The 27,742-nt window shown below is 49.5% G+C and overlaps 2 protein-coding genes across 3 annotated transcripts; one reads left to right on the top strand and one right to left on the bottom strand.

The window, feature by feature from the left end:
- Nucleotides 1-665: 665 nt before the first annotated feature.
- LOC105695268 (C-Maf-inducing protein-like) lies at nucleotides 666-17,147 on the top strand. The gene is made up of 8 exons (XM_012416681.2): nucleotides 666-2,654; nucleotides 12,235-12,414; nucleotides 12,920-13,503; nucleotides 13,993-14,082; nucleotides 14,156-14,408; nucleotides 15,137-15,394; nucleotides 15,546-15,846; nucleotides 15,951-17,147. Exons 1-8 carry the CDS (start codon nucleotides 1,461-1,463, stop codon nucleotides 16,073-16,075), a joined length of 2,985 nt encoding a protein of 994 aa, XP_012272104.1. The 5' UTR covers nucleotides 666-1,460; the 3' UTR covers nucleotides 16,076-17,147.
- Nucleotides 17,148-17,261: 114 nt separating this feature from the next.
- On the bottom strand, nucleotides 17,262-27,696 carry LOC105695267 (cartilage oligomeric matrix protein). Of its 2 annotated transcripts, none has more exons than XM_012416679.1 (14): nucleotides 27,440-27,696; nucleotides 24,689-24,853; nucleotides 23,986-24,212; nucleotides 23,420-23,606; nucleotides 23,208-23,293; nucleotides 23,060-23,135; nucleotides 22,540-22,738; nucleotides 22,043-22,448; nucleotides 20,950-21,099; nucleotides 20,328-20,703; nucleotides 19,311-19,664; nucleotides 19,010-19,237; nucleotides 18,050-18,562; nucleotides 17,262-17,976 (listed from the first exon to the last, which is right to left on the bottom strand). In XM_012416679.1, exons 1-14 carry the CDS (start codon nucleotides 27,609-27,611, stop codon nucleotides 17,882-17,884), a joined length of 3,234 nt encoding a protein of 1,077 aa, XP_012272102.1. In that variant the 5' UTR covers nucleotides 27,612-27,696; the 3' UTR covers nucleotides 17,262-17,881. The 2 variants fall into 2 exon arrangements, with proteins under 2 accessions (XP_012272102.1, XP_012272103.1); XM_012416680.1 differs by lacking the exon at nucleotides 27,440-27,696 and adding an exon at nucleotides 25,879-26,199.
- Nucleotides 27,697-27,742: the final 46 nt, after the last annotated feature.

Below are 27,742 nucleotides of genomic sequence, written 5' to 3'. Positions count from 1 at the left end.
ACTATTACGGCTCGCGGCGCCGAGGACGAGCACACGCCTCTGCTCGCGGGGCTCGCCACCCGGACGGGGACCCTGAAGAGACGAGGAAGGACTCGTTGGGTGCAGGAGAAATCCGAGACGAGGAGGCTGGATGGTGGAGGAGGAAGTGGGATCGAGAAGAGAGAATAAAGCGAGAAGAGTCGGTGGTGGGGAAGGAAGGATCCTTTTAAAAAGGACAGCGGAGAGGAAAATGAAGAGATAGTGGTCGAAGAGTCCTTTGGAGGACAGTGGAACGGAAAACGAAGGGACAGGGATCGAAGAGTCCTTTCCAGAAGGACAGTGGAGGGGAATTTGTGATACGCGGTTTTGGTTTCTTCGAGGGTGGGATCGCCAAAGGACGCCTGTCAGGAAGAACTTCGAGTGTAGCGGTGAATTTCTGAAGAGGAAGTGGGAGGAGATTTGGGTTTCACCAGTTGAGAGAAGTGGAAGAGGTTCAGGAAGGATTTCACGATATTCTGAATGCAAGGGAGGTGGAAGGATCTTATATCCGCTAGGCTCTTCAAGGATAGTTCGATGGATCGATAGCTCGATCTTCGAGGTGGTGAAGTCAAAAGGCGGGGGGAAAATCTCGTCTTGAGGGGTCTCAAAGGGCGCGGGGGGGCATGTGGATATTAGTTGAAGAAGAAGCGCATGGAATTACCTCGAAGAGGTCGACCAAGCATAGGAAAGTGAATACAGGGAGAGGAAGGGGTTGAATGGCGAAAACCAGGGAGAGGAAGGCAAGGAGACCCAGCGGAGGAAATTGCACCCTTAGAGAGGGGCCGAGGAAGGACAAAAGCGAAGTCGACTCGTGATGAAGACCGGACTCGTTTTCCGCCAATCTCCGGCCCAAATGTAACGAAGAGGGCCACGAGAGTAGAGGCTCCGGTAACCTTTAAGCGCCGCACAAAAGGAGCCATCCCGGATGAAGGGGGCATAAAGAAGCGCTCCGGAGGGAACCCAAGACAAGGTGTCGCTGAAAGGAGCGCTAAGGGCTTAAGCGGCCGAGAGCGACGAACCGAACCAGGCCGGCAGCCTGAAAGGAAGACTCCTTTGAAGGCGAAGATAGAGCGCGAGATGAACGGGAGATAAAAAAGGAGGACCATCCGCGAGGCTCGATCGGCCCTCGCCGAGGTGACAAAGGGGAGTCCCGGTCCTTTAATCCCGGTGAAAATGTGCCGAGGCTCGTTCCAGCACGTCAGAAAAAAAACAAATCGAGGACCCCCGAAGTGGATTCTCGCGTAGCCGGGTCAGACCAGGAGGGACCCACGAACAAAGGCGAGCGAAACTTAGCGGAATCTCGCAAAACTTCGTGGAACCTCGTGGGACATCGCCAGGGCGACATGCCTCCAAGAGCTGACTCATCTCGTCGCGTTCTCCAAATTCCAAGCCTTCCAAAGGAGTGGTGATCCTCCGGGAACGTCGAGTCGAAATTCGTTAGGATGTTCTGCTTCCAGAGTCCGTTCACCCGCACCCCCCGCGGGGTGGCGACGACCCCCACGCGAGGGGCGAGCGGTCCCGGGTCGTCGGACGGCAAAAGGCGAGGATCGGAGGGGGTGAGCGAGAGCTCCGGGTCTTCCTCTATCAGGTACATCGACCAGGAGCTGTCGGTCTCGGGGGCGAGCAGCACGGACACCTTGCCCGGCATCAGGGCCGACTATTTGGAACCGGATCCCGCGTCCCCCGGTCCGGAGACATCACCGATCCGCCGTCCAAACAGCCCGTTCGACCTGGACACTCGCCCCCGGGAGGTCTCCGACGCTTTTTCCACTTCCTCCGCTGTCAAGGGTCAGACCTCTCCCTCGCAGAAGCCTCTAGGAGGTCGATGGCGACGCAAGATGCTGCTCAGGCTGCGCTCCACGGATTCGTCCAACTCCAGCAATGGCGAACCCTCGTCGGCGTCACCCTCGCCGGCCAGTGACTCCACGGCGTCGTCGTCCACCAGGAACCAGGACCGTCCTCGACGTCGCGACGCCTCTACGGCGTCGTTCGCCTCACAGGCTCTTCTTGGCTGCGACGACGAGCCGCTCGTGTCCCTTGGTACCGAGGTCTTCGCCTCGGCATGCGACATCCCGGGGCTCGTCAACGGGTTCAGCGACACCGAGGAGGAGACCGCTGCCAATAGAGAAACCGAGACCGAGGAGAGCTCTCTGCCTTCCAGTCCTGCTGCCGCTGCCAGTGTCGGGTTGGCGCCTCCTGGAGCTTACTACGGCTTCCTGACCGTCAACGGCGGCATCCGCCAGGAGACCAGCACCAGCTCGCCGCAGCTGTCCTCGGGAACTTGTGCTCCCTCCAGCTCGGAGTCTCCACCCGATAGGGACTCTGCCGATGATACCACCGCGTCTACTCTTAAGCCGGAGAACCTGGAGATGACCGCCTGCCTTCCGGTCGCCAGATCCTGCCCCAACCTGGAGAGACAGAGCGCAGGGTGCTCCTCTACCAGCGGGTCCTCAAGCCCCAGTCCTAGTCCAGGACCTGCTGGGCCCAGGTTCAAGCCTCTCGAGGAGGGTGATACCCAGGTCTGCTATCTCAATCACGCTAGGACCCTCGTCAGCAAGATCCTGTCCAGCAAGTTCCTCAGGAGGTGGGAGACCCATCACCTGTACCTCAACGATGCCTGCCTCTCCTCTAGGACGGTGGGTACCTTGAAATCTTAAGTTTTCGTTTAAGCGGTACGTTAGGACGAGGGTCGGAAATGTGATAAGACACTTTTGGAACTGGTCATCTTTTTCTTTTTTTGCGATATCTTGGAAAATGATTGCAACCCCTTTACCGATGGACCCTGCTGGTTAATGGGACCACTTTATCATTCTGGTTCCCGGATGCGAAGCCGCGGCTAAGAGGAAAGCAGGATCCCTTCGTAAATTTCTCGCAAGCGCGAGTGACACCTTCGAGTGACGTCCACCTTGGCGTTCCTGAAATTCATTTTTAGTCCCCTTCTTCTAGTTGCGCAATGACGTTACGTGCCGAGCGTCATCGGTTCCATTCATTCCGTCGACGGTGAGTCAATCTCGAACTGGGCGGCGAGATGTTGCACCTTGGAGGTTGGAGAAGAAAAAAATCGCGTCCCCTCATTACGTCAAAAATCACTGCATTCCCGATAACGAACATCGAATGACGCGACGTCCATCCGACGTTCTTCAAAAGAAAGAAAAAAAAGAGAAAAAGAAATAAGGAACGCATGGAATTCCCGCGCTATCCAAGCGAGACTTCTTTATTTTGGATGAAAGGCAACAGCGTCATTGGTATTGCAAATGTCTCACCGAATTTCTTATTGTCAGTATTTCTCTTTACGTGGATATGCATTTTCAACCCATATCAAGTATGAAAAATTGAATAAAAAATTCTGTATCGAACAGGGATCTATTTCTAGAATCTCTAAAGTTATTATCTAGTCCTATATGTTTACTGTTTCGGTTTTAAGTGACCATCGCGGATATTGGATTTACCCTATTGTCGTAAAAGATGTTCCCTTTCTAAAATGGCCTCTGTGGGTCCGGGGAGGCTCTTCAGGTGCTTCCACAACTGGCGACGCAAATCGTTCTCCAATCGCGCGAACGTCACTCGACGCTCCCGAATCCCGCTTCTTGCGTAACGAACGTTACGTTCGATCGCTATCGGGCGTATAATTGATTTTATCGAGTCAATCGAGCTCGGCCGAGCGTGCTCCAATTTACGGTACGCGTCGCGACGACGCGCGCCGGTTGGGCAGTTCACGGTAAGCATCTACGCGCCGCGTTTTCGACGGCGACTCTTTGTTAGCTCGTTACGTCGCCGCCATTAAGTGTCGCTTCGGGATGCACTTCGGCCCGCAAAAAAGGGTCAACTACTCTTTTTACGTCACGCTGCGTCTCGGGCTTCGGAGCTCTTCCATTGACGCCTGTGTTCCCGGCGACGCGATGATACGAAACGCCATTCATTGAGCCGCAAAAAAGGAAACGTTCAAAATTACATAGGACTGTCCATCCTTGCCGGGGAAATATCCTGAGCCATAACTGACCGCCATTTTGCGGACGCATTGTTACGTATTACTTTGGAGAGAAAAACCAAAAAAAAAAAAGACGTGACATTAGAAGATAAATTGTCAATTCCTTCGCGGTAGGAATTCATCCCGTATTGAGAGATGATAAATTATACGAGAAATTGAGGAAAATTATATCGAAGGAGGGCTGATTTCTTTCAGGGAAATAGTAAGCTCTAACTGGCCATTTTGCCGAGTGCTTCGCCGCTCGTTGCACTGGAAATGAAATTGACGTTAAGAACGAAGTTACTAAATCCTCCGGGGAAATCGAGAGCTCTAAGTGGCCGTCATTTAATGGTCGCTTCTCCACTCGTACTGAAAAAAAAAAAAGAAAACTAAAAAATTAAATGAAAGGAGTGTTGATTTCTCTCGAGAAAATCACGAACCCTATCTGGCCCTTTGGTCGGTGTTTCGCCACACGTTGTCTCGAAAATGAAGTTAACGTTAATAATGAAATTAATGAAATGGCTAATCCCTCCGAGAAAGTCGCAAGCTTTAGCCGGCCGCCATTTTGCGGTGGGTGCAATCGAGATACGTTCGAGTTGCGCTTTAATCGCTCACCGGAGCCTTTTGTGTCTTTTTCGCCCCCCGCAAAGTGGATTGCCCCGGCTTCTTTTTGCCCTTCGACGGTTTCATTTCCCGATGCTCGCCCTTTTTCCCTCCAGCCGCGGCGGTTGCATCGGATTACCCGGCCCGAGGGAGGAGAGACCTCGCCGAGACCTTTGTTCCGCGACTCAAAGCCGACAGAGCTGCGGGCAATAGTGGCGAAACAAAAGTCCGAGGAGGATCGCGAAAAGGAGAAACGAGACGCGAAAAGGGCGCCTCGCTCGCGGCGCATCCGCAAGTGCTTTAGGGGATCTTCTTCGGGAGGATCTCAATGAACCGATATGGGCGTCCCCCAATGGATGACCGGTTTCTTGACCGACGTCATTAGACGTTTTTTTTACGGCCTCTTTCGTAAGCGCCGTTTATGGCCACCGATCCCTTTTAGTCACCTTTTACGACAAGGAGTACATCCCGACTCGCTTTTTCCTCCCCAAGTCCCGATGGAGTACTCTCCTTTCCGCCTCTTAAACAATTCCACATAGGCTTTTAATTCTCGCTAATAAATACGTTGTATGTCCCACGGGGTAGGGGAAACTTGACTAATTTGGACCGCTGGAATAAAACATAATGTACAGAGTCTAGTACCATCTAGCCGAGGATGAAAGCGTTATTATAAATGTTCCTTTGTCTCACTGACACGTGTTAATGTACCTCCAAAAATACCATTGTTACGCTCGTTAAAAAAAAAATTCAACCCGCAAATGTAACGTTTCATGACCTTAAAATTATCTATGAGAGACAACCAGCTCAATAATCTTGATATTGTTTTATTTGCAAAGAGTAGGCAACGGAAAACACTGCACTCGGGTGAATAATAAATGTGGAAATATTTCAGTAGAATCAGAACGTTACGTTTGCAATAATTGTTCTTTGGAAAAATAGTGGTACAATTTCGGAGGCCGGGTTCCTAAAATGGACTCTTGTCAACGGTTACATTCTTTTCTTATTACTTAATAAGAGTACAAGTTACAACTTGCTACGGTGAATTGGACGAAAATCAATTAGCTTAAATATGAAAAGGATATTTTTTATATGAATGGTCCAATTTAGGCAACCTTACCCTATATCGTGGTTTCCTTCGAGAAATTCGTTATCGTTCTCGGGGTTGCTAGATTCCGGGAACGCTGCAGAAGGAGCGCAGAAGGAAAGTGCAATTACAGCCGGGTACACAACGAGTAATGACGTCCTCGCAACGATTCGCCAACATCCGGCCAACTGCCATTAAACGTCCGCCTTAAAGATTTCCGGGAAATTCGCGCCATTACGAGGACGCGATCCGACGTGGGGAATTATTGAAAAGAGGATAAATTAATGACGAGCTGCATTCAATGCGCGTTCTCTCTCTCTCCCTCTTTCTATCTCTCTCTACGTGCAAAACGCTTTTGACCCGGCCGACTCTGATATTCTATTCATCGGCGCAATTTACTCGTGAATTCCCGCGAGCTGAATACTTCGGCGACTCGTTCGGGATTACCTCGTTAAAGGAAAAAAAGACAAAAAAGGTAGTTAAGACCTATCTTTGGTCAAACTTCCCAATATCAGCGCTTAAATGTAATGTTCGATTGGCGCATATGATTTAATATGTCTCTTGATAAAAAGGGTAACTTTGATATCATCGAGGTACCAAACGGCAATTTCGGCGCTTATCAAATCCTCCTTTCATACATCCAATCGTTCATAGGTCAATCGTTTATGAAACATTTTTTTTTCCGAACCGGGTACACCGAATTGTATCAAATTTTACAACGTGAACATAGAGGCTGTAAGGGAGGTCCTGTCACCCGTGATAGCAATAAAAGGGGTAATTTTATTATAATTAATAATGAGTCGTAACGTAAGATACTACAGGCGCCCTTCAGGGTCCGGTACACCGATATTCCGTGAAAAGCTCGGGCGAATTCATCTGCGACTTCGGTCTAAATATTCGAGGAACCCCTAGGGAGTAGCGTGCAGCCTCGGTATACAAGGGAGAGAGAGAGAGAGGGACGGTGTCCCCGAGGAAGCCTCTTTACTCCAGGAAAATCGATATTCTCGAGAGTGGCGGCCGGTCGCAAATTGACGCACGTCGGAATCGCCTACCGACGAAATCCGGTTAACCGGAATTGCGCAAGACGCTCTCCGATGCGGGGAATTCATTAAAATTGGACAAATTCCCCAATAACGAAGCCGGACTTCGTTAAAACGGTCCCGTGGGACAAAGTGGGGAAACTCGATTTGCGAATTCCTGCCGGACCTACCTCCGACGTAATTCCCGCACTCGCCTAGGAACCGAATTACGCTCGCTCTTAATTAAACGGCAAACGGTGCCGCTCGGACGTGGCAAAGTTTGTTTGTCGCCGTTTAACGTCTCCCCGGTTGAAAATGAAGTGGTGCTAATTTTATGGATTTTAATTGCGAGCACTGATATCTCTTTCTCACCTGCCGAGTGCTCTGGTAGCGCCGCTTGGGACGCAAAGGAGAACAGGTGTGCCATTGCGCATCCTTTTTGATGAGCCGTTTGTACCGTACTTTTATTATATATTTATTATGTATTTATTATATATTTATTATATAAAGGAATCTACTTTTCTTATACATGGGAAGTACATTGTCTCCTTTGCATTCTGACGTCGTCTGCAAGTCGGACCGCGGTTGAATTTCTCTCCCCGCGTTTCGTGCAAACGCCGTAGAGGAAATCACGCGATGGGGAAACAGGGAACGAAGATTCGCCGACGTTTCGTCGCGTGTCCGGGCTCGTTAGCCACTAAATCGGGCGATTTTCTTTCGATTAATGGCGCACGCTACCGTGTCCCGAGTGGGTGCCGCCACAGGGAGGAATTTCATTGGACGTATCCCCGGGAAAGAGGGAACGAACTTTGCAAAAGCCTGTTCGAGTGGTTCTTAACCGCAATTACAGGATGTCCGAAGAATCTTCGTTAATGCACCGAGAAAAAGAATTCATCGAACAGTGGTAAATAAATATTTTCTTAATTCAAAGAATAATTATTTGACAATTATTCTTTGAATTGATGAAATATTGGTACTGCTCAAAGGAATATTTCTCTGGTTCGGGGAAATTTCTTTCCCAAGGCAGGTACATGTACTAGGTCGGCCAGAAAGTTGCCATTATTGCTATTTAAAATCGGACACTTCGGTTCGTTTAATCTTGTAATGTAATTAATTTCTTTCCAAGTAATCTTGTTTGTTCTTTATGTTCACGTTACACATCGTTCGACTTGTCTCAACGTTTTGATAAGAATACTTGTGTTTTAAATATCTTTCAAAACGAATCTCATTGAATTACTTAAATTTACTTTGATGGTTTTAATTTCTCTTTTTTTATATACATATACAAAGGGGTTGTTTCACTTGAAAAAGATCAAGGCCCGTTGGAAAAAAAAATCGAGGGGCTCGCTTCCACGAGCGAGAGGTCGAAGATTCGATATTGCCGGGAATTTCGGAATCGAAAACATCGATGCACGGTATTGCACGGAGGAATTCGCGGCGATTGCAAGTTAAATTCGACGCGGGGGTGTCGGCCATTAGTCGAATTGAAATTCAAATTCCCGATCAACCGGTGCGATCGCGAATCGATTAGCGAGGATTCCTTTCGCGTGGCTTCGGATGAATATCGATTAGGCGCGTTATCAGCCTGACGGCGGTCGCAAAGATGGGCGTCGATTGGTCGAAATCGTCTTTGCAAACACGCGAGCAGGAATCTTTCCTTTCGTTAGGACCCGTGGAAAAAACGAACGAAAACTAATTGCGGAACGGGGTAAACATTAGCATGCCCCTCTGACGCATGTCGCTAATGACATTACGTTAATACAAATCGATGCGTCAAGCCTCGTTAATGCCGAGGAAAACAAGAGAAAGTCGTACGTTTCCTGTTTGGCCGATTTAAAAAAGACGCCAACGCGAAGCGGAGTGCAACGAGCCTTTTGGCGTGCCTTCTTGGGCATTGTTGCTATTTTTACATGACGCGCGGCTAATAATAACGCCTCGATTTCCGCCAATTCCGAAGTTCCTGCGTCGATTCGCACGGCTCGTTATAATTTTAATGAACTTCTTCAAACATTCCCTTTTTTTCCCCCAGTGTCGAACTGCGCGACAGCTCGGTGACGTCAAAGTGTTCGACGCGCGACACCTACCGGCTGCGATAAAGCTAATTCCTGGAGACGCGCGTTGATGTCCTCGTGGGCAAATTCTGGAGATTTCGCGAGATCCGGAGGAAAGGCTCGACTTTCGAGAGGCCATTTTGAGCGCGTCTCTCGCTCCCGGATGGGCCATCTCCGAGGGGCGAACGGCGAGCTCAAAGAGCTGTCGTACGCGAGAAATCGAGTCAATTTCGCCGTGTCCCTTGATCTCCACTTCCTCCAGGGCGACTTCCGTGACCCGTTCCCAATCCCCTCGTTCCTGTGGGCGAAGCTGGGATGACGTCACTCGAACCAGAGCAGGACGGGCTTTGATTAATATCCAGAAATCGTGGACCAGCATTCCCGCTGAATATCCAGATATCGGGCACCAGTGTTCCGGTTGAATATCCAGACACCAGTGCTCTTGCTGGGGGAAATATCATTCAATTAGTTCTCTAAAAACCATGAAAAGAGAAATCCCGTCAATTTTTCCATGTCCCTTGATCGCCGCTTCCTTTCACGATCCGTTCCCAATTCTCTCGTTCCTGTGGGCGACGCTTGGATGTCGTCACCTCGACCAGAGCAGGACGAGCTCCGATTAATAATCCAGAGATCGCCCACAGGGCTCTTTCTGAAAAAAAAATAATAATTCCGAATGAATTCTTTAAACGCCCGAAAATTGAAGAAAGTAATATCCAGCCTCGCGGCTAGTGAAGTTTTCTAAGCGACCCCGTTGCGGGAATCGACCTCTGGGGCCTCCTCCAATTTTATCAGAATTATCAGCCGCCTGACACGGTTTCCTCCGGCGAGGAAACCGCACGTTATCCCACGCTAAACGCGGCCGAGAGTGCCTGCCGGATGCTAGGTATTCCGAGATAATGGCGAATCGCGTGAGAACGTCCACCGGATGCTTCTGGGAGGACAGGAAACCGCCGCGGCAGGTTTCCCGAGTGCCGGAGAAAGTGTCGAAATTGCTCGAGACGGGGCCAGTGGAAAGGTAGAAAATCGAATTGGCATCCGGCAGGCGACTCGATGCGGCCATCGGGGGCCGGTTTTCGGATCCGATCGGCGGTACCTGGGGCTCCGTCAGCGGAATGCACGTGCGTTCTCTCGCTCGCTCGCTCGACCAACCATTATACGCGAGTTCGACTGACGTCAAAGCTGACCCTGGAACGCGTGGTTCCGTAGACGTTACCGCACGCTCGGCTACGCTCCTCGTCCTTCGGCGAAGCCGATCGGCGCTCGCGATCCCTCCGCTACTCGGCTCGAAGTCAGATTTTCCATCCTCCTGAATGCATTCTGCACCCCTGAAATACGAAACCGCAGATAATCTCCACCCTAGCGTCAACGTAAAATCCCTAGAAAGAGAAGAAACGACCGTTTTCGATACCAGTGTACGATGAGACGCTGCATTCACGGTGCATCGCGCTGCAGTCACGTCGACTCCCACGTGACGCACCGACAAAGCGCCAGATCCCCCTAATGCGTGTGCCAGATTTCGGGCCCGCGCCTTTGTTCCCACGTACGATCCGCCGCAAATGCTTGCACTACCGTTCGAGCACTTTCAACCTCCATTTCGGCAAATGCGCGCTTGAAACGTCCGCCTTCGCTTTGGGTAGGCCGGCTTTGTGACGTCACGAGGGCAGCGGCGAAGCAACGCCGGGCGCGTTTCCGCGCGATATCCGTGTCGCGAATCTTAAAGCGGACTCCGCGGCTAGAAATCGGTTCCAATACCTGTAAACAATAGTCCTAATAGTGTAATTCCTACTCATCGAGGCATGGGAGTCCAATTTCCATCCCAATCCGTGAAAAGAAGCCGACGAGCCGGAAGGAGTGCTCGAGGGGCTTGCGGCCGAGATTCAAAATGGCCGCCCCTTCGACACGTCGAGCTTGGAAGACGTCGTCGACGCGACTTCCGCGCGACGTCCGTGTCGCGAATCTTAAAGCGAACTCGGAGGCCGTAAACGGTGCCTATACCTCTAAACAACCGCTTCTTCCATATAATCCCTACCTACCCGGGAATAACAGTCCAATTTGCATCCGAATCCGCGAAAAGAAGCCGATGAACCGGAAGGAGGGCTGGAGGGCTTGCCGCCGAGATCCAAGATGGCCGCTGATTCGATGCGCCAACCTCGCCGTCGAAGCGACCGCGAGTAATGCAATTTCCAGAGCGGGCAGGCCGATCGAGCCGAATTGGGCACGATCGGTGGAATCGAGGTGGCACGAGGTACGCGCCCAGGGCCGCCATTTTCTCCGGCTTGGCGACCCTCCCGGCCGGAGGGAATTTCGTTACTCCAATTTATCCGGCCTCTCGGTCGCGGGTCCGTCCGTGCCGCGGGTTTTGGCTGCGTTCATTGAGGGGATGCAGCGTCCTAGATTCGGCAGAGCCCTGCTCCAACAGTCGTTCAACCCTCGGCCTAGATTCGTCTCTGACGTCATTCCGCCCCCCCCCCCGCACTCCTCGGGTTCCCCACGAGCCTTGGCCGAGACTGTGTGAGCGCGTCGATGTCGTCCGTGCGAACCCCTGCAACTGTCTGCGTGACTGCACGAGTCTATGCCCCGGCACGAGTGCGCCTATCCGCGCCTGTGGGTGTGTCGGCTCGTGTCGCCTCATAGGGCGTGTGTCGGCCGTGCCGTGCCCGGAAGCCGGCCCGGCGACACGCACTCTGGCACACTCCGGCACACACGGACACGCTAAAGAGGCCGGGAGCGCATCGTCCTCCGGGCACCTGCACGTATCGCGCGATGCACATCGATTCCCCCGACTTGTTTCCCTCTTTTGGAACTACGTCATCGCCCGCCAGGCGTCCTGAGGGGAGAGGAACCGAGGAACCGAGGAGCTCGGGACCTCTCTCGCGGACTTCGCCCTTTAAGGAATCATTTTTTTTCTTATTCCTATCGGGCTTATGAATATATCAAGAGGGCTGAAATATATATACCAGGCTCGTCGCGTGACTTTTTAATCTACTTTTGAGATAATAAATATCTAGGGTAGGGCTTAGGTCGCAAACCATTGTGCTGTAGAATTTAATCCCACCGATGAAAATGCCCATGTAATCGTGATATGTCCCACGAAAGATTTCAGCAAAATCGCATTTGATATCACATTTAGCATCTGAATTAAATTAAAGATAGTTATGACGTTACGTTACATTTAATTAAAGTAACGAGCCGTTAATACGGTGAGTGTACAATGTCGGGGTGTTTGTACACTTTCTAATTTGTCATTTTTCCATTTGACGATTTTCTATGGGAAATCTCTCGTATGAGGCGGGTGAAAATTTGGGCAAATTTTTCGTGACTTTTATCCGGGCGGTTTGATTGGTTTATTAATGGTTTGTGTTTCGTATTCACGTGAATTCGGGTCTTTACCCTCTGGCTCTGGGAAGAGGTGAAGAGACGGGGGGTGTGATGTAGGTTGGAAATTTTTGTTGTTTTAACAATGGAAAGTTAAGGGCCGTGTTGGTGGTTCAGCTTACAGGGTTTCTGCAGCAGCCGGTGCCCTATAGCAGCATGTCCGAGGTGTATGCCGTGGCGAGATGGGATCCCACGTACAAGTACTGCCTGAGGATCGTGCTGCCAGATGGATCTCTTCTCCTCCAGGCCAGCAATGCTTACACGAGAGATCAGTGGTACCATTCCATACTCTGGAAGGTATACAACCGCTTTCCGTCCTGTATACAAAGCCTCAAAGCGACGTGAAAACATTGCCCCACCGACTGAGCCGCGCCGATCGCCATTTCCGAAAGCTTCTTGAGTCCGTTTAAATTTTTACAGGAAATGTATCACTGTAGATGCTCCCCCGTCTAAGAGACCGTTTGCTTTTCGCGAGTAACTAAATTTCTGTCAGGAAAAAAAAAATAAAATCCGATTCAGGGCTCTCAAATCGACGAAAGCTTTGCTTTTCGCGACTGTCAGGGATCCGTCCTCACACCTCACATTTAGAGTTAGGAGACGTCTTTTGTCCGCTCTCTTTAAAAAGCTAAAAGATGAATTTTAAAAGCAATTAGAAACGAGGTACGAGCCCGAGAATAAATTTCTAGGGCGAAAAAATCCCCGTCAACGCTCAGGATTTTGCATCCAGATTTCACGTCGTCTTAAAAACTAAATCGAATTAAATCTCAGAGCAACGAGAACTTACCAAGGACTGCATTTTCAGAAGAGCATCTTCAAGTACCAGCACCTGGTGTCGCTGAGCACCCGGGAGGAAGTCATCCTGAGGGAGCTGAAAGCCATGGTGGACTTTGCTTTGTGGACGCCACTACAGGACGAGCGAGTCGCTGGTGCCCCTTTGGAGGCTGTGGCGAAACTTCTAGGAAATCCGGTAGAGAAGTCGGAAGCTGACGCGAAGACTGGCAAAATGGAAGAGTCGAGCAAATTCGGAGACAGGGGATGGGCGGAAGCCATACTGGCTGTTGCTGCTCCTCTTCTGGAGAGAGCTGCTCCTCCTGCCGCCTTGGCGAGGGTCCTATCCAGTCTGGCAGAGAGACATCCCAGATCTCCTCTGGTTTCCGCCCTCAGTCCGGCCATAACGAGGTGTCTCAAGCACACCGTGGACTTTGGCAAGTCACCAGACATGAGAAGACTCTTACAGGTTTTCGTGGCGGCACTCTTCGAGAACAACGACGGGGAGCTGGCTCTCAGAGAGTACATCGCCTCTGTACATGGACCCGGAAGCGATTGTCCTCATCCTAGGGTCCTCCCTAATCTCGTGTCCATCTGCGTGGCTGCCATATTCAGGAGGTACGACGCACCAGGTGGAGCGTTAGGACACGTCGATCGAAAAATTTACTTTGTCAATAATAAGGTGTATTAGTGACATCCAAGTGAATACTCGTTAATGAAACTTTTCTCCGACCTGGATGTACAGATCCTTTTCACCCTTTACAGTGTTACTATGGAGGCTAAAAGGAAGGTCCCGACCCCAATGTAATTTCAATGAAAAAAAATTTCTTTATAGACATTTTAAAATTTTCTACAAAAAATGTAATTTCATGGGTGGAAGGACCTTTTTTTATTGCCTCCATATTCACGTGGTAATGTTTGAAACGATTCGGTACACCCTGTTTGGGGAAAAGTTTCACGAACGATTGACCCCTTAGATGCCACTATCGTATCACCTCAATTACTTGAGCAATTTAAATGTTATTCACTCAGTGCATGGATGGACTACCTTGCCATAAAGTTTTTTGAGTCGACAGGGTGACCGACCGTCTCCTTTTTTCCTTTCAGATTCGAAGCCGCGAACGCGGCGCCTTCCAACGAGGACCGGCCAGCATCTCTTCCACCATTGCGCTGTTATCTCCTGGTTTTATGCGTGGCGTGAGTGTCCCGAGGATGACGAAGATGAGGTACCTTCGATTCGAACCGACCGACTTGCATCTTGAATTTCCAGGTCCGAGTACGCCGACTGGCGACCAGGTCTGGGTGCTCTCCTGCAGCCGGTCCCGTTCCCGGAAGAGGCCCTAGCAGACAAGGAGGTCCAGGAGTCGATCATGACGCGAGTCATGCGGCGTCTGGCGAAAGACCCCAGATGCCTGGTCCATCGGGTTCTGCTTCCCGTCAGGGAGCCCCGATTAGGGTGGATACATATCGCCGCACCGTCCAGTCCCGCCTGTCCGGACGAAGGAGAGCTTTTCGGCGAAATGGTGAGGAGGAGACGTAAAAATACCTCCGAAAGACGCGCAACCTATACATCAACCGGATGCCTTCATCTACTCCAATTAACTTCCGGTCGCGGCTCGACGAAGGCACAGTTTGATCGCCCTCGGCGGACATCAAGGTCTCCCTGGACGTCTGGAATAACCCGACGGATATAACAATCGATTCCCGTGAATCCAAGTCGCGTCGGGAAAATGGAAACGCCTATCCGGTCCCGGTCGATCGGCAGTATTAATTTATATTTCAACCCGGTGGAGGTAATTTAAAGGACCCTATTCAACGTCCCGCCGCGATCTGAGAATATACGGCACCTGGCAACGACTTAATTCTCTATTAATAGCCCTCTGCGATTAAAGTCGACGACCTGACTTCCGGTATGTCTCTAGCACTCGGACCTCGCATCGATTCCCCCGTAGGTATTCGCTCGATGCGTCGATTCTTGAGTGATCTCCAGGGCCGAGTCGGGCTTAAAATACCCTGGCCGTCTTCAACCTGTAGATGCAATTCAAACGATGGAGTAACCTGTTGAACGCCAGGCGCGAAGGTCCCACCTCTATACGGCAATTGTGCACACAAGTTACGTGTCTCGTTGTCACTCGTGGTGTCGTTGTCTCTCGCGTACCCGACGGCGTCTCCTCCTCGAACGCTCTGCAAACACTCTTTCTGAGGTCACTAACGTAACGATTATACTACCTAGCCGTTCATTTTGCTCCAGCTGACGACTCTCTTGAGCTGCTGCTGTCGAAGGAAGAGATTCATCGGCACCTTGATAAAGCACTCGGGTGGAGCTTGCATCCTCTTGGCTGTCAGGGGCTGCGAAGCTGCCCAGGAGGCGCTTTGTCTGATGCTGGAATGGCGACTTCTGCCAAACGAAGAAGCCAGGCTGCAAGTCGTTTCTGCCCTTCAGTCCACGGCTTCTGGGAGAGATCGATATGCCACCCTCTGCCAGAGACAAAGAAACCTGCAAGAATTGGTACGTTAATCCCTGCACGGTAACGAAGACATTTGCATGAAACTTTGCCAAAAAGCACAGGGCAGAATCGCTGATTAAGTTTTGCTTTTACTCTGATAATAATTCCACCGACCATAGGGTGATTTTTTGAAAACAATTCCTTTTATTGCAGCAACAGAAGGGTGGTCCCAAAAAGTTGACACTTCCGGTGCGAGCGACCGACGCGGACGTCGCGTTGCTTCTTGGAGGTGGTGCTCTCGCCAACCTGGAGTGCCTGAGTCTGGCTTTTACTTCGGTTACCTCTGCATGTGCGGAACAGCTGATCAGGTTGCCTGCTCTGCGATATCTGAACCTATGGGCTACCCAGTTCGGCGACGCCGGGCTGCAGATGATAAGCGAGCACCTGCAGAAGCTGCAAGTGCTCAACCTCTGCGAGACGCCCGTCTCCGATAAGGGGATCTCCACGTTGGCCTGTATGCGATAATTCATAGACCGATTGATTGACTCACGAAGACTTCATTGTCCACTTTTCGCGTAGTTTATCTATAGTTAGTAAGGATGCTATTTCGCGTTGCAGCACTGACGAGCCTAAGGAAGCTGAACCTGAACAGCACGAAACTGTCGGCCCAAACCTTCGAGTCGCTGAAGAAGAGACTTCCGGCCCTGCAGGAGTTCGACGTTCGATACACGGAGGCCTGGTGACCCGAGCCGATGCCTAAAACCGATTTGCCGACCAATCCTAGCAACGCTAGCCAGCGATTTGGCTCTAGAGGGAGAAGGCACTATCGTTAAGATGTCCCTCGATTCTCGTTATCGGCGCGAGCTCGCCTACCTCGATCGCGAGTACACGGGCTGATCATTACGGAAGACAACGAGCTCTCACGGAAATTGTTAATCGTTTAATCGACTCTGAACAGTAAAGAATACTCGGCGATACTCGAACTTCCTCTAGCTGGAGGTTTTTATGGAATCGTTCCACGCGGTCTGAAAAAAAAAAAGAAAAAAAAACAGACGGCCACGAGTCCTCCCCGTGTACTCGTTCGCTCGCACCTTGTTTCTCGGCCTTCTGGCCGAGTACCTCTCTCCTAAGCACCCGCGATTATCTCCGAATATCTTTCAGTATCTCTGCCCTCTTTATGCGACCACTTTCCGACCTACTGTCGGCGTGGCCGGATGCCTTAAAACGGGATAAGGAGGAGGAAAACGAGAAGAGAGGAGTACGGAATTCCGCGCGACCACTGCCACACACTCGCGAACTCTATTATTAATAAATAGTAATCGTTGTTCTACAACCCTCCTCGGCGTTTGAGGTAATCTAGTAAGTCCTGAGTTCGAAAGCCACTCTCTAGTGTACATAGTTAATTACGAATAAGCAGGTTGGAGTTAATAATTTATTGTAGCTAGGCCGTACATTTATATGTCACGCACGCAGACACGTACGTATATGATAATTTCATGAGAAATCAGGTAGATTAGAGGATTTTTGCGCTCTAGGTCGCCGTTTTTTCCGAACGAGGTTGTCGAGGGTGCGGAGGGCACGCGATAAGCGTTCATGGAGTAGGAAGAGATAAGGGAGTAGTTCGAGTCTAACTAATTACGATTACCTATGCGATAGAACGACTGATTCTCTATTTCGTTTTAATATCGTCGAGCTGCACGGGAGCAAGCATTGTAAGAAGACTGTTTATGTCAATTTCGATAAGGATCATTAAGTTAGTAAGTTATGGATAATTAATGAAGTAATGGCAACAATAAATTCAAGTTTATTACCGTAGTCGGCATGTGCGATGGTACCTTTACCTTTCCGATTAAATTCCAAGGATGTTTCTGAAATTATTCAATTGTTAAAGTGTGGTTGAATATTTTTATCGGCAAATGGGACAAGGGGTGCACGGTGACGTTCACGTAAACTTTATTGCGAGAGTTAACACATGTATACCTGTAAAGTGGTACGACTCGTTGATCCGTAATTTCTCATTTTTAGGACGCTTCGTGTATCACCGATTAGCATCTGTGTGTCCGTTTGTACGATAATTAGATATTCCTTATAGTATAACAATGCATCGTAATAAGTAACGCTTCAGTCAGCGAGCTTGCCGACTTATTCACTTGACACTTTCGTAATAGGTACATGTACATCCCATTAATTGAGTAGTTCGCCTCGAATTTGTCCGAAATCACGGAAAAGTCAAGAAGTGCTCTTCAATTTCGCGCACCCTTTTAAGAAGCGGTATCACATCGTCAAGGATAACCCCACCGAACGAAACACGTTGAAAACAGATATTCTTAAAAAAAAATATGGTACAAAATCCGGATACTTCCGAGATTTGCTTAAAATATGTAACAATCGCTTCTAAAGTGTACCGAGTTGAGCGCAATTCATTCTAAACGACGTAATTTCCTGGGAGGCTGAAACCGACGAGGCGGTTACCACTGTTTCATTGGCATGTTTCAAGATGGACTTCGGTTTTACGTGCAATGTCATTTTCCAAGTCCATCGAAGAGTACCTAGGCTCCTGAGAATGAAGTTGTGCTGAGGTCTATATCAACCAATGCTTTCAGATTTGGCGGCAGCTCGTGATAAACAAAGGGGGGCACTTGATCTGAAAGGGAAAAAAATTATACAAGTACGTTTTATACAGGGACGAATCGCTTTCTTCGACCGCAACCGCTCACCATTGCATCTGTGGTTCAGATTCGACCAGATGATCATCTCCTGGGAGAAGCAGTAGACCCCGATTCTGCCTCCTTTGAGGTAGGTGTCGAAAATGTTTCCAGAGTCGGTGACCAATTTCGACCCCTCGTAAATCCAAATCCTGATGAGTCCAATTTTAGGCCTGTGTATCAGCAGCCACCTGTAAGGGATCCTCGGCTGCCAGCCCAGTTTTTTCGGATCCCTCCAGAGAATCCTCGTCTCTGTAGGGACGCTTTCGTTGTGCCAGAGGCTGTTCCTCAGTTTGACGCCAGGACCTGTTGCTGAATCCACCAGCCTCAGGATCATCCCTGGCTCGGCGACCGCCCGGAATGGCGCAGCTTGCCAATAAGTTTGCTGGAGCTTCTTCCAGGTGAAGACGTAGAACTTGCCGCTGTCCTGGTAGCCGAACACGAACCCTACGAAGTCGTCATCCTCGTCGGCGTCATCGACGTAGAAGGTGCCCTCGTAGTCGAGGCCGTCGAATCTTTCGAACCCTGCACAGATAAATGAATAAACGCCAATTCATTCCTTCTTTGAGAATGGATTGCCTTTGATTTCATATGACGAACAACAATGCGATTCGGTTGATGCCATTCAAAGAAATATTTTTCACAGCTCACGGGGCAACGTAAAATAGTTCAATACTATTTTTCTCTGTACATAGCACTTTTCCCGGAGCCTTCGGAATCCGTTTGAATATTTATCGAAACACCACGCAGACGCAACGGCGTTGCTGCAATCGTCCGTTGCGCCGTTGCGCAACCCATGAGACGGGATCTCGCAAGACAGTGTCCCAGATTGAGGATTAATAAATTATTAATGGCTCGATCAAACTTGGCTGAACATCGGACGAGGGAGACCAGGTGGACGTAAAGTCCGACAGTTCGCGACACTCGTTGGACACCTGATCTCGCTCGTCCTGGTGGAGGTCCTCGACATACCGATCGCCATTCCAGGGTCGCTGTTGAGGGTCTGCAGGATCTCCGCCCCCTTGTTCAGGACTACCCAGACAGGGTCCTTCTGCGAGGTTCCCCTGGGGTCCAGATTGACGGTCATGTACTTGCGGAAGTCGACGGTCCAAATCTGACTATTGTTGGGGCAGACGTCGTGGATGTTGGGTATCGTGTCGTTGTCGTTGTCGTCCTCGCAGAGGTCTCCGATTCCATTCCCTTTGGATCGATCGATCGCCATTAGTCTCCATTAATCAAAGCCGATCAAGGTCATCAAGATCCATCTACTCACGATTGTAGTCCTCTTGGTTGGGATTGTAGAAGTAGGGACAATTGTCGACTTTGTTGGGCACCTTGTCGTTGTCTATGTCAGGATCACACGCATCGCCGAGGCCATCGCCATCGGTGTCGGTTTGCTCCGCATTCGGTATTGTGGGACAATTGTCCAGACTGTCCGGCGCGCCGTCGTCGTCCTTGTCCACGTTGTCGTCGCAGACGTCGCCGATGCCGTCGTTGTCCTTGTCTTCTTGTCCCGGGTTCGGCACCGTAGGACAATTGTCGCAGGCGTCTCCCACTCCGTCGCCATCGGTGTCTCTTTGGTCAGGATTCGGAACGGTTGGGCAATTGTCGTCCTTGTTCTTGATACCTACACAAACACGGCTGTGTTGCATATATCCATAAGAAAACATATATTCCATTTAGTAAGAAACTAGAACACTTGGAGAACTCAGGTTCACCCACTTAGAAGGATGCCACGTGAAGGGGAGATTATTCCCGAAAAGAACGTGGATTTTTTTGCAATAAAAAGGATATCACAAAAACTTGGAAAATTATTTCAAGAGACGTTAAACCCCTCAACAACTCCTACCAGTAGCTATACCCATGTATCCTCCTATAATCTCTACATACGCCCACAAGAAAAATTATCAATTTTTCGGAAACACACACGCACGCCCTCAGGAATACACGCGCATACAAACTCGGCTCTAAACAGCTCCGTGACATCCAGTGCCTTCCAAGTCCAATTCAGCTGGAAAATGGTTTTACAGTTTACATATCCAAAAAATAGCATGTCAAAGCGCGCGAGTCGAGCGATCCGAGAAATCGTTGAAAGCCTTGTCGTTGCGAAAGCATAAAAAGTAGACCCTGTACAAGCGAAGAAAAAGGAAAGCCGTGCAAGAGATGGTACCAAGGTGAAAAAAAGAGTTTATTGAGAGGGTGAACAGTCCAGGGTGTGAAGACCGTCGAGGGTGTTCGGCGAGACCAAAATGGCGGATGGTCTACTATTGGTAGTCCGACGAGCCGTTACCGTCGTTGTCCATGTCGTCGCTGCAGGCGTCGCCGACGCCGTCCCCGTCGGTGTCCTTCTGATCGAAATTAGGCACTGTTGGACAATTGTCGCAGGTGTCGCCACGATTGTCACCGTCCCTGTCGGCCTGGTCGGGGTTGTACACGAGTGGACAATTGTCAGGGTGGTTGGGGATGCCATCCCTGTCAGCGTCGGGGTCGCAGGCATCACCCTTGCCATCTCCATCGGCATCCTCCTGGCCACTGTTCGGATGGTTGGGACAATTGTCCGCCTTGCATCGGGGATCGGTGCAGTTTGGTATCTCCTTATCGGGGTACGAATCAGCATCCGTGTCTGGGTTACAGTGATAGCCATTTCCGGCCCAACCGACGTTGCACTGTTGGGTAGAATTGCAAGTAATCGATCGAGGACTGCTCTCGACGGCGAATTTCATTATTAGCAGAATTTCACGGCTATATTTTATGATAATATTAATTTTATGATTCCACGATGGAATAAAATTCCTTTTATGACTTTACGATCAAATCAATTTTATCGCGGTCATCTGTTGTGAAAGGAAATGACGTCAAAAAGTATGCCGACGTGTGGTTGGTATAAAGTCGAGGTCGAATTTAAAGAGTACCTTGCACTCGTAGCGGCCTCCGCCGAAATGTCTGCAACTGGCCTTGGTGTGGCAGATATTGAGATCGGGACAAACGCCAGGATTCAATTTACACCCGACTGTCTGATTTCCGCTAGTGCCCCTCTTGCACTCCCCACAGTGGAAGGAACCCTGGAATGGATCCAGATTGTGCGTTATAGCAATATACAGAGTACATATGGAGTAGATAAATTCTGAGTGCGGAGATAAAATCAGCTATGACGCGCGCCCGGCATTGAAGTCTCCTCCGTTCTCCTAAGCGAGGACCTCCCAGGTCGAAACTCATAAACCCAAACTCTTCGCGCAGATAAATACCCAAACAATATTCCAAAATCAACGACTCATCCCTGATTCTAATATACATACAATCCTGTCGCGACCGGACTCGTAAAAATTGATATCGCCCTCGATAAGATATCGGACCCGCTCGTTAACTTTGAATCAAAGCCTCGTTTCTTCGGCGTCTCGCTTCCGTTCACAGCTTCTCGTTAACTTCGCTGTAAAGCGCTATAAAGCAAAGATCGCCTCAAAACGGCCCCGATAAATAAACTCGAGGGCTCTCAAACATTCCAATTATTTTCGTAATTTCTGTTTACAGAATGGATTAACTTTCCCGATAAATTTAATCCTGGAAGCTCGGGCTGAGAAAAAATCCAAGGGCTATTCCCTCAAGTTTGATAAATATTTCGACGTTTCGACGTATGTATATGACACTTTCAAAACACCTTAAAATCCATGGTTTCCCGAGTGAACAACTCATCGGAAAGAATAGTGATAATACCAGTACAATTGTAAAATACGTGTTAGCTCCTAGAAGTGATACGATGCACCACAGAAAAAAGAAACAAATATTTAATTGTATTCTTTCTGCCCTCTTATATGTGTATTCCCTCTTTCCATGATTGCATTGAGTTATCCGGAAAGTTCGAGCCGATTTTCAATAGGTGGCATTAAGATTTAGAATTCGGCACGATACTTTCCGAACAACCCAACATATCATATCCCTTGTAGGAGCTGACGACTACTTCACAGGTGCATTTTTCCCAGTGCAAGGTGCACGGCGTCTCGTGCATACCGGGGTGTTGATGCACTCGGAATAGGGCACGCAGCCTCCGTTGTTTCCGTCTGCACACTCGTCGATGTCCTCGCAGACGTGGCGTTGCCTATCCCGGTCCATGCCGACCCCGATGACCTCGTTGCCGATAAATCCCGGTGGGCAGGGTCCGCATTTATATCCGGGTGACAAATTGTAGCAGCTCGCCCTCGGGTCGCAAGGCTGTACCAGATCGCACTCGTCCAAGTCGTAGCAGGTTGTGCCGTTTCCGGTAAAGCCTGATGGGCACTGGCCACACCGATAGTAAGGCGAGTAATCCGTGGAGTGACATAGGACTTGGGGGTGACAAGGGTTGGTCTCGCAGCCCACCCTTCGGCGCACACAGTGCTCCCCATTCCCGACGTATCCCGGAGGACAAGATTCGCATCTGAGGGAACAGGAAGATTAAGTGAACCCTGGAGGTTCATTTTCGAGAGTCCGCCTTTATGAGATTCTTCGGGAAAAATGGGACGACTCACCTGAAGCCGTTCCTCGTGTCGCGGCAGGTGACCCCCTGGAAGCAGGGGCGGTCGGCACAGGTGCGACCCGGTCGACAGCGATATCCATCCCCGATGTAACCGGCAGGACAAGAGAGGCATTGCGGTCCATTCGCGGTATCGCGACACCTCGCTCCTGGGAAGCAGGGCGAGTTCACCGTGCAGGTAACCTTTGGAGGCTCTAAAAAGAAATTTGGGAAAAATCATATCTGACCCGTGGTTTATCTCTTTCTTCATTTATACAGAATGGGGGAAAAGTTCCCACACGAAGGTTGCTCGGGAAACGGTCAAAGATTTTCACGTGCAGTCAGGAGAATTTAAACATTTGTCGAAACTGAGTCGTATGGAATCTTTTTAGGGCTGCTTTTCCGCGCATTAGGTATTAAATTAATAATCGTTTTGAGTAACGTTTAATTTACTTTTTATAATTTTTGACTTTAATAGGGAAGTTTTTCCCACTACGTGGTTCTTTTTTCCAGAGAGTTTCCAGAGATTCGCCTACCTGGCACGATTATTTTGGTCTCGTAACACCTGGCGCACCTGTCGATCATCTGCCGAAGTTGGGCCAGTTCCAGGTTCTGAAAGAAGGGTCAACTTGCGTGGGTAGATCGCAGGAATCGTGCAGAATGTTCCGGGTATTCTGTACTCACGTTTCGGAGGATCTCTTCCCGCAGTTTCCCCGTGACGGAGATGAGCTCGTTGAAGGTCTTCAGGAGAACCTGGTCAGTTATGCAAACTGGAAGAGCGAAAAGTTCAATGAATTAATCAGAAAGGACGGTTCCGAAAGTTTACCTCTTCAAGAAGATAAATTCCTCAAATCTCGCTTGTCTTAAATTTAATAAGCATCGAAATCAGGGCGTACTTTTGTCGTCCAGTCCATGGAGGATCTCGATGTCGCCCCTGATCTTCTTCGGGATTTCGTTATTCCCAGGTGGAGGCTGAATGGCCTGGTCGTTGACGGGGGAGTCGAAGAAGCAACCTTCCTTCGCCAGAACGTAATTTACGTCGAAAGACTTGTACACCTTGTACCGGTATCTCTTTTGCGTGTACTGAAATCAGAAGCGTTCCAGGTAAAACAATTGCAACACCTTTTCGCGAATCCGAAACGCAGGGATAGTTTGCAGCCTTCTGGAGCCAAGAAATTCCTGTCACGGATCTAATCGATACCGATCGGTCGATAAGTGGAAAACCTGGCTAGTCGTCGACGAGTTAGGCAAGCTCGCGATTCAAGAAATAAGAGGCGCGTAGGTTTGATCCGCCATATTTGGAAAGGCCTCGCCCACGATGAGGCGTCGCGGATCGTACAAGTAGAAAAATTATGCGCCAGCAAGACAAAAGGCAAAATGTGCACCGAGCGATATCCACGGTACTTATACCAATCCTCGACGTTCATTGAAGGAATCATTCAAAAATAAGATCCGTCCTTACGGCTAACATAGCCAGAGTCTGCGAACCGGTCGCCATGTCCCTCAATGCCGTCTCCAGCTGCATCGTGCCTTGGAAAACGCAGTCTGCATACAAGTCCGCTTGCAGTCCGTCAACGTGTTGCCGAATCAGGAGTACCAGTCCATTGTTTATCCCATTTTCCACCGACAGTTTGTTCGCGGCGAGAGTCGTCGAGTGCGTCTCGTCGTCCTCTACTGCCTCGATGATGACTAAAAATTCAATAATCATTTTCTGGCTGAACATTTTTTCCAAAGAAACAAGTGTTGCATCTTTCTCTACTGTCTCGATAATGCTTGAAAATTTGATAAACATTCTCTGACGGTACATGCCCTGCAATATTTGAATTCGTCCCCGCGGTATCAGAGTCTTCAAACACAATGATGCCCGGGTCTCAGCTGGAAATCGATATTCAATAATTCAAGAGTAAACAGTGAGGCTTGTTCCCAGGTGGAATGATTACAGCGGCATTAAAAAAAAATGCAAATTTAGATTGTCCGCTGCATCGGGTGAAAAGTAAATTGCTCCGGGCGAAAAATAAATTGCTCCGTGCAAGTAGTACATTTAATTTCAGGGACATGTACATGGAGTCGAGTTTTAATTATTTTTCTCCCCAAAAAAAAACGTGAAAATGAAGTTTAAATCCACTGATTGCTGTAAAGGAATTATTCTCTGGAGATAGACTCACCTCGGCTGTTGCGCCGATCCAGCATCAGGACGAACTTCTTTTGCCCAGAAAAATGCATAGAAAGAAGGATTTCGACATTTTGCAGGTGTGCTCGACTGTTTAAATGAGACACGGAGATCGCGAATTCATCCTCGAACAGGACATTCTGCAGACTGCTCGAGAGCCCTAGAAAAAAAAATCATCATTAGTATTATAATTTCTAGCGATGAGTGAATGCAGAATTTCGGATTTCTAAAAATTATTCAGATCTTGCATGACCGTAAGGGGTGGGTCGAGGTCGGGCTGATTGTGGGGACAGGACCAAGAAACACTAGAAATAATTCCGATGTATTTCGAGAGTGAGGTTTAAAAACCTTGGAAATTAACCGTGGGAGGTGGGAGGTCCCTGGATGAGAATAGACAAGAGTGCAACGCACCGTTGGAAAAAACACAGCCCTTCCGTTTTACCATCTCGACGATCCCGAGGGTCGCTTAAGTGGCAATGGCCAGCAATTTACCGGAATTGCTCCTAAACGTCTAATCGATATATCGACGTCTCGTTAATCCTTATCAGGCCTTTTCTACCTCTTGCTCAGAGGGCACGAAACAGTTTCAGCCCTCTAAGTGCGGTGAAAAATGTGTAACAGTCGGGAACTAATTGCATTTTACAATTACTGTCAATGCCGTTTGAGTTGACTGACCCTAACTGTCCCGGCTGATCGCTACTTGTGGCTTTTCTCATCACGTGCAGAACAGGTCTCCCGACGTCTAGAAATGCAGAATGCACGGTGAGCCCCGTCAATAAGAACGACAATGAAAACTAACGGGACGAAAGCGTAAACTCGCGTGACAAATGCATTATTCAGAGCGGTCGAACCGCAAGAACCGCCTCGTGTCCGCAGTCTCTCGAATGCGATTCGAGTCGCATTAGGTAATATGTAAAACGGAGATTAACTGAATTAGACTCGGTTCCGTAACCGCGGGTTAGTTCACGGGGTAAAGGATTCGGCACGGTCGTTAGTGCAGTGCCCTCTTCGGAAATAGGCCGCTTGCGTCAACGCCGTTAACGATGTCCTATAATTAAGCTCGTCACAAAAGTTCGACTCTTTTGACTGGACGAAGTCGCTCGACGCCTTGAATGTACCCGCTAAATGAACAACTTTCGGCTGAGTTCCTCGTCGTTAATCGTGATCGGCCACAACCTGTCGTACCTTCGTTGGTCGTAAGGGCGAGCACGTGTATGGCGCACCCCGCAAAAAGAACCCCAAGCGCCGCGACGAGCCGCCCCATTTCGGCCCCTGTTTTCGCAATTTAGTCGGTTCTCTCTTTATTCCTTCGTAATCGATGGGTTCCTAGAGAAGTTTCTCAGCCACCTCCTCGAAAATCGCCTCGACCACCCCCGCGCGACGAGTCTCCTCGGGCTACGCGCTTCGGCGCGGCCGTGCGCACGTAAAGAGACTGCGGCGTGTGTCGATATGTTCTTGGCGCGCCTTCGCGCGCGCGAGTCAGTCCCGATCTCCTTAGGTGGACGTACGGAGTGCACACTGGACCGAGGAAACAGGACGGTGCGACTTTTATATGGCGCCCACGACCGACAAGTTGGACTTTATGGGGCGTCCACAACATCGTCGACGAGTGCATCTGGTCGGTAGCTTATCTGCACCTTCGGTTGTGCTCAGGATCTGCATCTCTGGGTTTTAATAAGTGCACGAAGAATCATGAAGATTTCGCAATTTTTCATTTCCTCGCGTCCTTAACATCGCCGACGAGTGCATCTAGTCAGGTGCTTATCTACACTTCCAGTTGTGCCCGGGATGTGCATCTCTGGGTTTTAATAAGTGCATAAAGAATTATAAATATTCTGGATTTTCCGGTATTTTGGGATTCTTCGCGTCCACTGTCTCTTCCTGCTCTCCACATTAGCGACTACTTGCGCACCTTTCCGGTCCAGCAACTGGCATTCAAAACAGCGTCGAAAAAATGAGGAAATTCTGCCAAACATCCTGATAGAAAGAATGTACAAGGCCAAAGGAAGAAGAGATGGTGTAGGCTCGAGCGAGTTCGGAGCGAGTACGATTTTCGTAGGTGGAACTGCTTCCTACACTGGGAGGGGCCTGACACTTGGCGAGGTGTGCATTCAAGCATTCTTGTATAAACTTAGGATTATATAGTCGTGTACAAACGAGGCTCCTAGTTATCGCAAATCGCAAGGACATCGGTCCGAGATGAATACCCGGCATGAGGAGGATGTTACCCGGAGTGCGCGAATCCCTTTGCGAAGGGGATCGACGTCGAGTCCTTCTTTTATGATCCTATTCCTTTAATTCGAATCGTGATTTATCGATGGGCTAGAAAGTCTCACTACTTTGCAATTTAACATTTTACTCCGCCACGGACGACCGGCGTTTATAAAGACGAAGATATCCTCGGCCGAGTCGGCCGGCCACAATTCTCCCTCGCGTGTCGGCGGGGAAAAAGGCGTGACATTTAATTTAGAACTTATCTGAGTAATAAAAAACTAAAACTTATCGATCTCTTTACGATCGCCCCTTGTCTTCCGGCGGCGAGGGGCGGGCGGCTACACTCGGGATTATCTCGATTAAATCAAATGAAATCGTCCCGACAACTCCCCGGGCACTCTTACAAATATATTATTTCCCAGTAGCAAACAGACCCCTTCCCGGTATAAAAGAAAAGTCCTCCGGGGATCTCCACCCCAGACAGGAGTACACCAATTTTTCAAGCAAACGATAAGAGTACGGATAATCTTACCCGGCAATCCGTTCTCGCAATTTCTCGCCGACCTTCCCGGAAGTTGAATCCGAAAGCGAGACCGGGAAGTTCTCGACGTCCAGAAATCCCCAGGTTTAACTCCAGTCTTAATATCCCTCCTCGCAAAGTTTCGGCCTCCATTCTTCAGGGAACTAATCCCAGTATTATCCATTTTTCCTCCGATTCTTCATCCCATCTCCGGCGAGTTCTCATCTTCATACTTCTTTGGGGGACATCTGGAAAACGGTTTCTGGGACCGGAAGTCCCTGGTAGCGCGAAACTCGGCGCACATCTCCGGTCGAC

This window comes from Orussus abietinus, unplaced genomic scaffold, assembly GCF_000612105.2.
Source record: "Orussus abietinus isolate OABI.00-Male unplaced genomic scaffold, Oabi_2.0 scaffold212, whole genome shotgun sequence".
In the NCBI taxonomy this organism is placed as follows: Eukaryota; Metazoa; Arthropoda; class Insecta; order Hymenoptera; family Orussidae; genus Orussus; species Orussus abietinus.
The sequence above is the reverse complement of the archived record's forward strand: the minus strand, read 5'-3'. Positions and strand labels throughout refer to the sequence as shown.

Coding starts and splice junctions, on each gene's coding strand:
- LOC105695268 (XM_012416681.2), top strand. CDS start 1,461: ATGTTCTGCTTCCAGAGTCCGTTCACCCGCACCCCCCGCGGGGTGGCG. Junction 2,655..12,234: donor CCTGCCTCTCCTCTAGGACG/GTGGGTACCTTG, acceptor TTGGTGGTTCAG/CTTACAGGGTTTCTGCAGCA. Junction 13,504..13,992: donor GTGGCTGCCATATTCAGGAG/GTACGACGCACC, acceptor TTTTCCTTTCAG/ATTCGAAGCCGCGAACGCGG.
- LOC105695267 (XM_012416679.1), bottom strand. CDS start 27,611: ATGGATAATACTGGGATTAGTTCCCTGAAGAATGGAGGCCGAAACTTT. Junction 20,704..20,949: donor GAGGCCGCTACGAGTGCAAG/GTACTCTTTAAA, acceptor TCTACCCAACAG/TGCAACGTCGGTTGGGCCGG. Junction 17,977..18,049: donor TCTGAACCACAGATGCAATG/GTGAGCGGTTGC, acceptor TTTCCCTTTCAG/ATCAAGTGCCCCCCTTTGTT.